The 16,297-nt window shown below is 35.8% G+C and overlaps 1 protein-coding gene across 1 annotated transcript in view; it reads right to left on the bottom strand.

The window, feature by feature from the left end:
• USP47 (ubiquitin specific peptidase 47) overlaps window positions 1–16,297 on the bottom strand; it is a 138,771-nt gene that overhangs the window by 35,531 nt on the left and 86,943 nt on the right. Inside the window, exons 10-12 of the mRNA XM_037737567.1 lie at window positions 12,141–12,236; window positions 11,898–12,050; window positions 9,500–9,667 (exon numbers count right to left, since the gene is read on the bottom strand). Of these exons, the coding sequence (XP_037593495.1) occupies window positions 9,500–9,667; window positions 11,898–12,050; window positions 12,141–12,236 (417 nt within the window). The remainder of the gene's footprint in view (window positions 1–9,499; window positions 9,668–11,897; window positions 12,051–12,140; window positions 12,237–16,297) is intronic.

Below are 16,297 nucleotides of genomic sequence, written 5' to 3'. Positions count from 1 at the left end.
TTCTCGAACTTTATGAAAACATAAAAAGGGAAAAACTTCCAAACTCATACAAATGAGGTCAGCATGACATCGACACCAAAATTAGACAAAGATACTAAAAACTATAGAACAATATCTCTTTGATGAATATTCACGCATAAATTCTTAACAAAATACTAGCAAACCAACTTCGATAACACATTAAAGGACTACAGATCATGCCTAAGTGATCAATGTAATACACCACATCAACAGAATGAAGAAAGCCCACAGGATCATTTCAATTGATAAAGAAAAAGCATCTGACAAAATTAAACACCCTTTCATGATAAAAACACTCAACAAACTAGGAATAGAAGGAAATTATCTCAACACAATGAAAGCCTTATATGAAAAACCCACAGCTACCATCACATTAAATGGTGAAAAACTAAAAGCTTTCCTTCTAAGATCAGGAACAAAGCAGAGATGATCATTCATATCACTTCTATTCAACATAGTACTGGAAGTCCTAGCCAGAGCAATCAGGCAAGAGTAAGAATTAAAAGGAATCCAAATAGGAAAGAAAGAAGAAAAATTATTTCTGTTCACAAATGACAATCTTGCATGTAGAAAATAAAGATTCCACATAAAAAAAAACCTAACAAGTAAATTCAGCAAAGTGCAGGCTACAAAATCAACACACTCACAAATCTGATGCATTTCTAAATACTAACAATTTATTGTTACACTAACACTAATAATCCAAAAAGAAAATTAAGAAAGCAATTTCATTTATAATAGCATCAAAAAGAATAAAATTCTTAGGAATAAATTTAACCAAGGAGGCGGAAGACTCATACACTGAAAAAAACCATGAATCATCAAGGAAAGAAATTAAAGACACAAATAAATAGAAAGATATCCTGTGTTCATGAACTAGAAGGCTTAATACGGTTTAGAATGTCACACTACAAAGTGATCTATAGGTTTAATGCAATCCTTACCTATATTGAAAATAGAAAAACAACAGAAAAAGTGAATGAACAAAACCAAAAGCTGGTCCTTTGGAAGAAAAAAATGCCATACAGTTGGTCAATCTCTAGGCTAAGGAAAAAAAAAAAAAACACACAAATTGTCAATATCAGAAATAAAAGAAGGTTCACCCTTACATTAAAAGGACAATAAAGGAATAATTTGAACAATTCTATGCCCACAAATTTGATAACTTAGATAAAATGGACCAACTTCTTAAAAATCACAAACCACCAAAATTCAAAAAGAAGAAAGAGGTAACCTGAAAAGCCCTATATCTATTATAGAAATTAAATAAATAATTAATCACCTTCTAGGGGATGATCCAAGATGGCCGAATAGGAACAGCTCAGGAGTGCAGTTCCCAGCAAGAACGCAGAGGGTGAGTGATCACCGCATTTCCAAACGAGCTTTCACTGCCCACAGACCAGGAGATTCCCAGGCAGAAAAGTGCCACGAGTCTCCAGCATGGCTGTTTCAGCCAGCACAGTAGGTCTCCGCACAAAAACTCACACAAATCTGGGCGCCATTTCAACTGGCAGCTGGAATGCCTGGGAGACAGGGTCACCCATTCAACTGAAAAAAAGGGGGCTGAAACAGGGAGCCAGGTGATATGGCTCGGGGGTGGGGGGTCCCACCCCTAAAAAGACTAGCAATTTGAAACACTCTGGATTGAGAATTTCACATCAAGCAGAGCTGGACAAGGGACGGTCCAGCTCTGCAGGGGGAAGGGCATCTGCCATTACTGAGGCAGTCTGCCATTACAAAGGCAGTTCTAACTATACCTCTAAAAACAAAACCACAAGGAAGTTAACACAGCAGCTGGGCAGAGCCAACGGGAGCTCAGCAATGCTTCTGCTGGCAAATGTGACTAGCTACCTCCTTGCTGGACAGGGCATCTCTGAAAAAAGGCAGCAGCAGGTCAGGAACTTATAATAAAGCCCCACCTTCCCAGGACAGAGCACCAGGGAAAAAAGGTGATTATGAGTTCTGCTGCAGCAGACTTAAAGGTACCTGCCCAGCAGCTCTGAACTGAACAACAGAGCTCACAGCTCAGCACCTGAGCTCCTATAAGGGACAGACTGTCTCCGTAAGCAGCTCCCCGACCTCTGTATATTCATAGAGACACATCATAAAGGAGAGCTTAGGCTGACAACTGGTGGGTACCCTCATGGGACAAAGATAAAAGAAGAAACCCGCAGCAACCCTTACTTCATCATCAACAAAAAGGATGTTGACTCAGAGACCCCACCTGAAAGTCACCAAATACAAAGACCACAGGTAGATAAATCCACAAAGATGGGAGAAACCAGCACAAAAAGGATGACAACACCGAAAACCAGACCTCACCTCCTCCAAAGGATCACAACTCCTCACCAGCAAGGGAACAAGGCGGGATGGACAATGAGTCTGATGAATTGACAGAAACAGGCTTCAGAAGGTAGGAAATAACAAACTTCTCTGAGCTAAAAGAACATGTTCTAACCCAAAGCAAAGAAACTAAGAACCTTGAAAAAAGGTTTGAGGAAATGCTAACAAAAATAAACAGCTTAGAGAAGAATAAAAACGACTTGATTGAGCTGAAAAACACAACATGAGAACTTCGTGAAGCATACAAAAGTTTTAATAGCTGAATCGACCAAGCAGAAGAAAGGATATCAGAGATTGAAGACTGACTCAATGAAACAAATGAGAACAAAACATTAGAGAAAAAGAAATGATCCCCTGTAAAAGGGGCAAAAAGAAAAAAATAATAAAAAGCATTTAAAAATAAAAAAAAATAAAAAAAAAAAGAAATGAACAAAGCCTCCAAAAATATGGGATTATGTGAAAAGACCTAATCTACGTTTGATAGGTGTACTTGAATGTGATGGAAAGAATGAATCCAAGCTGGAAAACACTCTTCAGGATATTATCCAGGAGAACTTCCCCAACCTAGCAAGGCAGGCCAATATTCAAGTCCAGGAAATATAGAGAACACCACAAAGATATTCCTCAAGAAGAGCAACCTCAAGGCACATAATCGTCAGATTCACCAGGGTTGAAATGAAGGAAAAAAGGCTAAGGGCAGCCGGGGAGAAAAGTCAGGTTACCCACAAAGGGAAGCCCATCAGACTCACAGTGGATCTCTCCACAGACACCCTACAAGCCAAAAGAAAGTGGGGGCCAATATTTAACATCCTTAAAGAAAAGAACTTTCAACCTAGAATTTCATATCCAGTCAAACTAAGCTTCAAAAGCAAATGAGAAATAAAATCCTTTATGAACAAGCAATTGCTCAGAGATTTCATCAACACCAGGCCTGCCTTACAAGAGCTCCGGAAAGAAGCACTAAACATAGAAAGGAACAACCAGTACCAGCCACTCCAAAAACATACCAAATCGTAAAGACCACTGACACAATGAAGAAATTGCATCAACTAATGAACAAAACAACCAGCTAGCATCAAAATGGCAGGATCAAATGCACACATAACAATGTTAACCTTAAATGTAAATGGGCTAAATGTCCCAATCCAAAGACACAGACTGGCAAATTGGATAAAAAGTCAAAACCCATCGGTGTGCTGTATCCAGGAAACCCATCTCACTTGCAAGGATACACACAGGCTCAAAATGAAGGGATGGAGGAAGATTTATTAAGCAAATGGAGAGGAAAAAAATAAATAAATAAAATAAAGCAGGAGATGCAATCCTAGTCTCTGATAAAACAGACTTTAAACCAACAAAGATCAAGAGACAAAGAAGGGTATTACATAATGGTAAAACGATCAATGCAACAAGAAGAGCTAACAATCCTACATATATACGCACCCAATACAGGAGCACCCAGATACATAAAGCAAGTTCTTAACAACCTACAAAGAGACTTAGACTCCCACACAGTAACAGTGGGAGACTTTAACACTCCACTGTCAATATCAGAAAATCCATGAGACAGAAAATTAACAAGTATATCCAGGACTTGAACTCAGATCTAGACCAAGCAAACCTAATGGACATTTATAGAACTCTCCACTCCAAATCCACAGAATATAAACACCTACACTAAAATTGACCACATAATTGGAAGCAAATAACTCCTCAGCAAATGCAAAAGAACGGAAATCATAACAAATGATGGGGTCTTCTAAATATACAATTATAAAGCAAGTTCTTAATGACCTACAGAGACTTAGACTCCCACAAAATAATAGTGGGAGACTTTAACACTCCACTGTAATATTAGACAGATCAATGAGATAGAAAACTAACAAGGATATCCAGGATTTGAACTCAGATCTGGACCAAGCGGACTTAATAGACATCCACAGAACTCTATACCCCAAATCCCCAGAATATACATTCTTCTCAGCATCACATCACACTTACTCTAAAATTGACCACATAACTGAAAATAAATCACTCCTCAGCAAATGCAAAAGAACGGAAATCGTAACAGTCTCTCAGACCACAGTGAAATCAAATTAGAACTCAGGATTAATAAACTCACTCAGAACTGCACAACTTCATGGAAACTGAACACCTGGCTCTTGAATGTTGACTGGATAAACAATGAAATGAAGGCAGAAATAAAAGATGTTCTTCAAAACCAATGAGACACAACGTATCAGAATCTCTGGGACACATTAAAGCAGTGTCTAGAGGAAAATTTATAGCAATAAATGCCCACATGAGAAGCAAGGAAAGATCTAAAATCAACACCCTATCATCAAAATTGAAAGAGCTAGAGGAGCAAGATCAAAAAACTCAAAAGCTAGCAGAAGACAAGAAATAACTAAGATCAGAGCTGAACTAAAGGAGATAGAGACACAAAAAAATCCTTCAAAAAAATCAGTAAATCCAGGAGCTTGTTTTTTGAAAAGATCAACAAAATAAACATACTGCTGCCCAGATTAATAAAAAAGGGAGAAGAATCAAATAGATGCAATAAAAAACGATAAAGGGGATATCACCACAGATTCCACAGAAATACAAACTAAAATTAGAGATTACTACAAACAGCTCTATGCACATAAACCAGTAAACCTGGAAGAAATGGTTATATTCCTGGACACTTGCACCCTCCCAAGGCTAAACCAGGAAGAAGATGAAAGCTTCAACAGACCAATAACAAGGGCTGAAGTTGAGGCAGCAATTAATAGCCTATAACCAAAAAAAGCCCATGTCCAGATGGGTTCACAGCCGAATTCTACCAGACATACAAAGAGGAGCTGGTACCATTCCTTCTGAAACTACTCCAAACAATCCAAAAACAGGGAATCCTTCTCAAATCATTTTATGAGACCAACATCATCCTGATACCAAAACCCAGCAGAGACTCAACACAAAAAGAAATCTTCAGGCCAATATTTATGATGAACATCAATGCAAAAATCTGCAATAAAATACTGGCAAGCCAATTGCAACAGCACATCAAAAAGCTTATCCATCATGATCGAGTAGGCTTCATCCCGGAGATGCAAGGCTGGTTCAACATACGCAAGTCTATAAATGTAATCCACCACATAAACAGAACCAAAGACAAAAACCATGTGATTATCTCAATAGATGCAGAGAAGGCCTTTGACAAAACTCAACAGCCCTTTATGATAAAAACTCTCATCTCAAAATAATAAAAGCTATTTACAACAAACCCACAGACAATATCATACTGAATGGACAGAAACTGGAAGCGTTCCCTTTGAAATCTGGCACTAGACAAGGATGCCCTCTCTCACTACTCCTATTCAATATAGTATTGGAAGTTCTAGCCAGAGCAATCAGGCAAGAAAAAGAAATAAAGGGTATTTAATTGGGAAAGGAGGAAGTCAAATTGTCTCTATTTGCAGATGACATGATTGTATATTTAGAAGACCCCATTGTCTTAGCCCAAAATCTCCTGAAACTGATAAGCAACTTCAGCAAAGTCTCAGAATACAAAATCAATGTGCAGAAATCACAAGCATTCCTATCCAACAATAACAGACTTAAAGAGAGCCAAACCAAGAATGAACTGAGATTCACAATTGCTACAAAGAGAATAAAATACCTAGGAATACAACTAACAAAGGATGTAAAGGGCCTCTTCAAGGAGAACTACAAACCACTGCTCAAGGAAATAAGCGAGGACACAAACAGGTGGAGAAACATTCCATGCTCATGGTTAGGAAGAATCAATATTGGCCATACTGTCCAAAGTAATTTATAGATTCAACGCTATCACCATGAAGCTACCTATGACCCTCTTCACAGAACTGGAAAAAACCACCTTAAACTTCATATGGAACCAAAAGAGAGCCCACATAGCCAAGACAATTCTAAGCAAAAAGAACAAAGCCGGAGGCATCACGCTACCTGACTGCAAACTATACTGCAAAGTTACAGTAATCAAAATAGCATGGTACTGGTACCAAAACAGAGGTATAGACCAACAGAACAGAACAGAGGCCTCGGAGGGAATGCCACACATCTATAACCATCTGATCTTTGACAAACCTGACAAAAACAAGCAATGGGGAAAGGATTCCCTGTTTAATAAATGATGATGGGAAAACTGGCTAGCCATGTGCAGAAAGCAGAAACTGGACCCCTTCCTGACACCTTACACTAAAATTAACTCCAGATGGATTAAAGACTGAAACATAAGACCTAACACCATAAAAACTCTAGAAGAAAACCTAGGCAAAACCATTCAGGACATAGGCATAGGCAAGGACTTCATGACTAAAATACCAGAAGTATTGGCAACAAAAGCCAAAATAGACAAATGGGATCTAATTAAACTCCAGGGCTTCTTCACAGCAAAAGAAACAATCATTAGAGTGAACCGGCAACCAACAGAGTGGGAAAAAATTTTTGCAATCTACCCATCTGACAAAGGGCTAATATCCAGAATCTACAAAGAACTAAACAGATTTACAAGAAAACAAACCCATTCAAAAGAGGGCAAAGGATATGAATGAACACTTTTCAAAAGAAGATGTATATGAAGCCAACAAACATATAAAAAATTTTCATCATCACTGGTTATTAGAGAAATGCAAATCAAAACCACATTGAGATACCATCTAACACCAGTTAGAATGGCAATCATTAAAAAATCTGGAGACAATAGATTCTGGAGAGGATGTGGAGAAATAGGAACAGTTACACTGTTGGTGGTAATGTAAATTAGTTCAATCATTGTGGAAGACACTGTGGCGCTTCCTCAAGGACCTAGAAACAGAAATTCCATTTGACCCAGCAATTACATTACTGGGTATATATCCAAAGGATTATAAATCATTCTATTATAAAGATACATGCACAGGTATGTTCACTGCGGCACTGTTTATAATAGCAAAGACCTGGAACCAACCCAAACGCCCATTTATGATAGACTGGACAAGGAAAATGTGGCACATATACACCATGGAATACTATGCAACCATAAAAAATGATGAGTTTGTGTCCCTTGTAGGGACATGGATGAATCTGGAAACCACCATTCTCAGCAAGCTGACACAAGAACAGAAAATCAAACACTGCATGTTCTCACTCATAAGCGGGTGCTGAACAATAAGAAAACATGGACACAGAGAGTGGAACATCACACACTGGGGTCTGTTGTGGGGGACTAGGGGAGGGACAGCAGAGGGTAGGCAGTTGGGGAGGCATAACATGGGGAGAAATGCCAGATATAGGTGACAGGATGGAGGCAGCAAACCACATTGCCATGTATGTACCTATGCAACAATCCTATATGTTCTGCACATGTACCCCAGAACCTGAAGTGCAATTTTACATATATATATATATATATAAAATCACTTTCTACAAAAGAAAGCACCAGGCCCAGATAATTTCCCTGGTGAATTCTACCAAACATTTAAGAAAGAAACAATACCAATTTTCCACCATCTCTTCCAAAATTAAAGGCAGAGGGAACATTCCCTAACTCATTACATGAGCCCAATATCACCAAAACCAGATAAAGACACCATGAGAAAGGAAAACTACAATGCCTCTCACAAACACAGATGCAAAATCCTCTGCAAAATATTAGCAAGTCAAATCAACAATGTATAAAAAGATACACCATAACAAGGCAGGATTTATTCCATGTATGCAAAGATAGCTCAACATTTGAAAATCAATCTATGTAATTCAGGCTGAAGAAGAAAAATACATGATGATATCAACTGACACAGAAAAAAAAATCTGAAAAAATGCAATACCCATTCATGATAAAAGATTTCAACAAAATAGGAAAGGAACACAAAAAAACTGAAAGTCAACATCACACTCAATGGTAAGAAATTGAAAGCTTTTCTCTGAAGACTGGGAACAAGGTAAGGATGTTCTCCCTTACCACTCTACTCAACATTTCATTGTAAGTCCCACCTAGCGCAGCAAGACAAGAAAAGAAAAAGACATGCGGATGGGAAAGGAAGAATGCTATCTTTATTTGCAGATGAAATGACTGTGTACGTAAAAACACAGGCAAGCGTCCAGGTTTAGCTCTTGAGCCATAGTTTGCCAACTCTTGCTAGAATGCCATGTTTTTATACTAAGTTACAATGTACTCATTACATTATTCATTACATGGCAATCCCTACTCAACTGTCTGCCCTGAATGAAACAGATAATTTTAAAAGGTAAAAGGTGGTGGTGATAATGAGAAGAATGGCCTCTGTCTAAAAACAGATTTATGAAAGTAAAACTCTATTTTTAAATATTGCCTTAAAAATCCCTATATTTAATGACTCTGTAATACTTGAGTTACTTATCAGTCTTCACATTAGTAGTTTATTATTTACACCATGCCCAAGACATTTTATCTACAGTCCTTCCCTCAATAAAACAGAATATATGTGGAAAAAAAAATGGTCTGAAAAAACGTTAAAATCACTGACACAGGGGCAAGATCCTACCCCAGAGATGATCCAGTTCTGTGGTTTTCAAATGATAATCCACGGAACTGTATAATTTTTGAAGGTGTCTTGAGGACTATTACAGGACAGGGGAGAAAGACTGGGGTTTTTGGCATTTTCTGCTTTAGAAAGATCAGATCCATTATTAATTGTCTCATAAAGTGTTCCATGACCAAACTTTTAAAAATCTATGATTCTAATCCAACATTTTGCTTTTCTCAGAGGCTTGCTGCAACCTTAAAAGCAGAGGTGGTAACAGAATCGTGGTTTCTTGACTATTAGGCATCCTTTCTATACCATCCAGCTTGCTTAGACAGTTACAGTATGGTAACTGTCCAAAAATTAATGTTCCAACCTGTAAACAGTTTCTCCTGAAGTTTAATTATAATCATATATATGTATATAAACACACACACACACACACACACACACACACACACACATATATATATATACATGCACCAAAAAAAAAAAACCTCTATTTGAGAAGTCTTAACTTTAAAAAATTAAGTTTCTTTTAAAGAGAACTTTGTCACAACAGTTACAGAATTATACAGCAAGTCAGAGATTATTCTCACTTTCAACTAAAAAATGCAGACTATAAAAGGTACCTTTTCAAGTCCAGATTTTGAGATCTTTTCAGTCCCACTATTGGTTTCAAGGCAGATTCCTTCATCAACACCATCATCATTGGAGAAATCATTACTCATCTGATCACTGTGACAACTACCTTCATTTTCTGCACCACTGTCAGTGCAACTTTCAGTTTGAGGAGATTTCTTAATAAGACATAATTATTTTAGTTATAAACCAAATACAGAGCAAATATGTTCAACAAAAATTTGTACCTATATAGTGCTAACATTTTCACACAATTTAACATATTATTAGTAAAAATATTTTACTTTAAGCAAATTTATTTTCTCTTAAAAAGTGAGACCTTAAGTAAAATTAAATAGGCAAAGTGTATTTTAAAAGCTTTTCTATTATGTCCTTAAAATTTAAACACAACAAATTAGTGATTCAGAATTCTATTAAATTTCATTTATGTGTACTGTTACAACATAACAGTTGAAACTATGCTGAAAAATTATTGTTTCTTTTAGCAAAATCCACAAAATCAGAGAAGCTGGGCTTCAAAAGGAGCTTTTGATGTTCTCAAATTATAAAAGAATATCATCTCTTTTCTTGAACAAAAAGTTCAACACTAGCGACACATAGCTATAAAAAAAAAAAGTTCAACTCAGTTTATCATCAGTGATATAATTATCAGGTATTATAATTAGAAAGAAAAATAAGACATAGCATTTATCCTTAAGAATTTTATGGTCTTTTCACAGGAAGTAGAAATAGTTATAGCACATTATACTTTTCCACTTTATGATTTTTAAACCACATTCACACAAATGTAATTTGAAGAATTCTCTTTGTTAAAAAACCCCAAACAATCTTTTCCCCTCTTTTTAACGTTTTATATACATCCCTAAAAATGTTATTTAAATAATTTGAGAATTTTCTATTTTTGAAATGTGTAAGGCTTTGCACAGAAGTTCTTGAGTGCAAAGAAGCAATATACAATCAGCACAAAGTTTTCGCCAGGATCTCTGCAGTAGGTACTACATCTAGTATACAGTTTTCATCTCTCAAGAAGGTTAGGTTCAAGGAAAAATGGAGGTGAAATCCAGCTATAGAACTAAGTCCAAAGAGATACTATAATTCCTGAAACTCCTTTAGCTGAGCCAAAACATTTCTTGTCCCAAGAACTAGGCCTAGAACTCTCTATAAAGTTTCTACTAAGCTTCATATATAGGTTTTCTTTCTTTGGAAAAGATTTCCCTTTAAAAGAAATATATTAGGCATATTCAGAAGACTAATCTAATACTGATCTCTGAGTAGAAATCCTACAAAGAATATGCCTCCTTTGAAAGTCTGGCACACTTTGGGTAGATTTCCTAGCTTAAGCAGAAGTGTCTTAGACATTACTTTAAACTTTTCAAAATGTAATCTGATCATGGTTACCATTCAATGAGCAGCTACTTCATCTAAGGCATCTGGAAATGAGGCTCAAAAGGTTTCATGACTTATCCAAGGTCAAGAGGCTAGCAAGCAGTAGGGCAAGAATTTGAACTCATATCTAGCTAGGCCTAAAACATGTGCTCTTCTATACCACACTGCCTCACAGTACTTACTAGTACTAAATAAAACTTGATGAATGTTTATTTTTGAACTCCTGAGAAAAGGCATCTTTATAACTATAGAAAACAGTTCCAATAAAAAAAAAAAGCTTCAAGGTAATTCTGAGACTAATATTTATCACTTTGAAATAATTAGCCTAAGTGATTATAAATATTCCACATAATAAAATCAGAAGAGTTTCCGTAGTAATAGAGTGCAATATTGTAAACTTTTCATTGAAAAAGGATAGAGGAACCCGGGAATTCTGGTAGGCCAATGAGTGGAAAGAAATTGATAAGCATTACATGTGTCATTCAATATCCCATGCTTATTTAAATAAGGTTTCAAATTAAAAAAATTAAAAAACAGACAAAACAGTAAATAAATATAAAATAAGTAAATACAAGAATTTAAGCCCATGCTACTCAGTTGGTTCATTCATTCCATCATAGGCATTTGTCTGCATTTGTTATGGATCAGAAACATGAGTATGGCTTACCTGCAGACTAGTTTCAGTACCAACACAATTATAGAACATAAGATTATGATTCAACTTTAAGAAATAATTCCAAAGCTGAGTTTTCTTATTGTCTTTTCAAAGAGTACCATAAATTACTCTGATCAAGCAAGAATATTTAAAATATAATTTATGCAGTCAGGAAAAGCTTATATAAAGTTAAGTCATTTTATTGAACTCCACATTAGAAAGTAAGAAGAAGTTTCTACCAAGATAACAGTCTAAATAACATCACTGTTGTTACCAAACAGCTCTTTCAAAAACATGACTGACTAATGTGGATTAATGAAAACCACTTTATACTAACAAATATTTACCTCATCTTCAACATCAATAAATGTACTCATATCTAGTTCCTCAGGAAATGTCATTCGATCATTCAGTTTAATTCTATGCATCGTCGTGTAATCAAAATCAAATCTTTTGAGCTGTAAGGTCAGCAGATAAGGGAAATGCAAAAACCGAAGGCCCTAAAAAACAAAAAACAAAAAGGAGGAGACCCTATTGAATGTGGAATATTACCTCAGAGTCCTAAGTATTAATCTCTACATGGCATTTACCTTCCGTGCATCACATTTCTTCTTACAACGTTCACAAAAGTATTGATTTGGGCCATCCAGAATCTCTGGCTGAATAAATGCATGCAATGCTTCTTCCTAGTTAGAAAAAAAAAAATTACTTAAAATATTATATTAATGACAAAATCCTGAATAAAAAAAAAGACTACAATTACCAAAACAGTTATAAGTAGAATGGTTAGAAATTTAGGAACTCAAAAGTACCAAGGAAAATTATCAACAATTAAATAATATTATCACTACAAAGATTAGGCAAAAAAAAAAAAAATTTCATTCTATACAAGATTTGCCTTAGTATTGCAGTATCACAGTCACTTTGACATGATTTTCACTGACTTTACATGGCAGTTTTTGGCTAAATAATCTTAAAAAAAAATCCTCAGTCCTTAAATAAAAAGTAATTCAATACTTCTAAGAAAAACAGTTACATGTATCACTTCGATCTTGTTATGTAAGGAGGCATTTTAAAACTATACAGTAAACATCAATGCTCTCTAAAGAATTCACACTTTTCATACACTTAAAAATCATGTAAGCATCCTTAATCACCATAGTTAGGATCAGTCAGTAATCTACCACTGCACTAGTTATAAAGATTGAAAAACACTGTGCAACCTTCTCAGTGTGTGTGAGATACCTGCTCCTCCATTTGAAAATGTATAATGAGGCTCCTGGATTGTTAAATTAGTAAAACCATGTGGTTCTCTTTTCTCCATACAGCATTACAACAGAAGTAAGAAACTTCGTATAAATACTGCTGAAGAATCAGTGGGTATAAAGTTAATTTTTATTTTAATAATTGGTTTTTCACAATTAAAAAATTCATTAATATAGCATCTAAGATTGGATGCATAATCTCAAATTTCATCTGATGTTCTCTCTTTTCTTCACACATGGGCTAGGCAGAACTACTTATATTAGTTTATATTACATATAAACTAAAAGAAATGAAATTATTAAGACAAAGTATCTTCAAATATTTTTCTTTTGATATAGAACAAGCTGTTCCTTGAAAGATAAAGGAACTTAATGGTTGTAGTTGCAAAATAGCTGGCAAGGCTTAGAAAACTACTGTCTACATATTGTTTGATACAGATCACTTTGGAACAAGATAAAAATAAGAAAAGACATTGATATTTAAAGGTGTCTAAACCCATCTGATCCTCCATTTTGTTCTCAGAACACAAGGAAATGAGTGGGGAAGAAACCAAACAGCTCGGTTTTTTTCCCCACATGACCATGCATTTTATTGGTGGTCAAAGGACACATTTAGAAAATGTTTTTTTCCTATCAAGTATATTTTAAGGAAAAAAAAAAAAAAAAAAAAAAAAAAAAAAAAAAAAGGAAAGTTCTATAAAAACGTAACAGAAAAACAAGCTTTAAAAGAAATAATATCTATAGTTTAATATAGACTGATATTCAATGGCAGGCTTTCCAAAGGGTGGTAATTTGAACTGGTAAAACACTCAATATTCAAAGGAGGAGGGGAGAGGGAGAGTGAGACAATTATGAAACTAAAATTCTACTTTGGTGTATGTGTATTGGTCTCTGGCTTACAGTTCAAACCAAGAGATCTTAAAAAAAATTTTTTTTTAAGCTTGGAGAAAAGTTTAAAGAACAGAGAACTCGCAAATACTTTACTCAAATTCATCAACTTTTAAGCATTTTTGCTAGCTTTGCTTTATCTCCCCAACCCAACATTGTTTCTTTGTTTTAGCCATTTGAGAGTAGGTTCACACCTCATGCTTTGCCTCATAACTCATAACTTCAATATGACTTTTTAAGAATAAGGATATTCTTACATAAACAGTAATCAAACTCTGGAAAATTTAATATTGCTAAAGTAATTTAATCATCCATATTCCAATTCTGTCAATCACCCTAATAATATATTTCTCTCCATCCAGTACAGAATCTAACCCAAGGCCACAGATTTAGTTTGGTCTTTTGAGATTCCTTTCATCTGGTGGCATTCCAGAGTTTGTCTTTCTTTTATAACATTGGTATTTTTTGAAGAACAGAGGTCACTTATTTTACAAAACATTCTGCAATTTGGGTTTGTCAGCTATTCTTCATTATTAGATTTTACACATTCCTTGCTAGGCTACTATAAGATGTGCCCTTCTAAGTGTATCATAGTCACAGGCCATGATCTACCTAACTTTCTCTTTGGTGATATTAATTTTAATTATCTGGTGAAGGTACTGTCCAGTCTTTCTACTATATAGTTATTATTTTTACCCTCACGGCTAATGAGGAATCTGTAAGGAGATACTGTAAGGAGAATCTGTAAGGAGATCATGCAAAAATCCTGAGCCTTACCAAATCTTCCACCCTTGATTTTAGCATCCATTCACAGATTCCTGTCTAAACCAAATTTTAACATTTGCTTTCTGAACCAACTTGAAAATCTTTTTAATAGGCAATTTAAACCCCTCATATTTGATATGACTGATATGCTTGGTTCTACCTCAGTCACTACTGTGTAATTACTGCGTGTATTAGGTAATATTTACTGTGTTCCTTTCTCTACATGCTTTGTTATTTTTTACATTTTTTTTGGTATGTAGCAAGGTTTATAATTTTATTCTAGTTACTTTTGCATTTATAGTGTTTTTACACCCCTTTAATTTCCACCTATCCCCTGTCCCTACATTTATTTTTTCTTAAGCTTTTTGTGTCTGGTTTGTCAGTTTTAAATGGTCTCCTTTATTCCCCACCCACACAACAGCCTGTGATCTTACTCGGCTTTCTGTTTCTCTCCCCCTTCTCCTCCTTTTGAAAAGTGGTATTATTTGTACTTTGTCTAACATGTAACATTTCATACTGTTCTTCTACCCATGTTCCCACCTTTGTATTTAGTCCTTAATTTAATATAGCAAATGCTCACAGTTCTTTTACTGAAGCTGCCCCAATAATCTCTTGGTTGGGTTAAGCTAATCCTCTAATGAACTCCTCAAGGGCTCATAGATACAATATCCAATGAGTTCTTGAATATTCAAACTTGCCTTTTTATAGGTGTCATAATTAAGAAAAACTTGGCTGGCTATCAAATTCTTGGCTGGTACTTTCTTGAATTTCTGGAAATTGCTACTCTGTTGGCATGATTTGCACGTTGTTCTTCTGAAATGTGTTGCCCGTCCAATTCATCTTTTTTTTTTTTTAGATGAGGTCTTGCTCTGTCACCTAGACTGGAGTGCAGTGCCGTGGTGGCTCACTGCAGCTTTGACCTCCCTAGCTCAAGCCATCCTCTTACCTCAGCCTTCTGAATAGCTAGGACTACAGCACATGCCACCACAACTGGTAATTGTTTTTTTAATTTTGTAGAGACATGGTCTCAGTATGTTGCCCAAATTGGTCTCAAAGTCCTGGGTTCAAGGGATCCTCCTGCCTCAACCTCTCAAAGTGCTAAAATTACAGGCATGAGCCACTGCGCCCAGCCTCAATTCAACTTATTTATTTATTACATTTTTAGAGACACAGTCTTGCTTCGTTGCTCAGACTGGAGTGCAATGGTGCAGTCTTGGCTCACTGCAGCCCCCGCCTCCTGGGTTCAAGCGATTCTTCTGCCTCAGCCCTCCAACTGGGACTACAGGTGCATGCCACCATGCCTGGCTAATTTTTGTATTTTTAGTAGAGACAGGTTGTTGGTCAGGCTGGTCTCAAACTCCTGAGCTCATGATCCGCCTGCCTCAGCCTCTGAAGTGCTGGAATTACAGGTGTGAGCCACCTTGCCCAGCCTCAATTCATCTTTAGTATTTTACTAAAACACATCTCAGAGTTTATCATTTCAGGTCCTTCAAAAGGTAGGTTTAACATTTCCCTTATTCCCAGAAAGTTTATCTAAATTATAATTTATCTATTAATTCTTTTCCACTGTTTTATTTTTCTTCTTCACAGACTCCAGTTATGTTGGACATCCTTTGCTGGTCTTCTCTTTCTATATATTCTTTTTCCAAGATCCTTTTTATTTTTACAAAAAATCTCATTTCCATGTAATGTCCTTCATTAGATTTTCATTCTTTCTATTTTCTCTTGAGCATTTGGTAATTTATCCTTCACTTCCAAGAGTATCTTTGTCTTTTTCTTCGTTTCTTTCCTGAATTTGATGAACTCCCATTTGATTTCTTCCAGTGTTT

This window comes from Cebus imitator, unplaced genomic scaffold, assembly GCF_001604975.1.
Source record: "Cebus imitator isolate Cc_AM_T3 unplaced genomic scaffold, Cebus_imitator-1.0 Scaffold39, whole genome shotgun sequence".
Lineage (NCBI taxonomy): Eukaryota > Metazoa > Chordata > Mammalia > Primates > Cebidae > Cebus > Cebus imitator.
The sequence above is the reverse complement of the archived record's forward strand: the minus strand, read 5'-3'. Positions and strand labels throughout refer to the sequence as shown.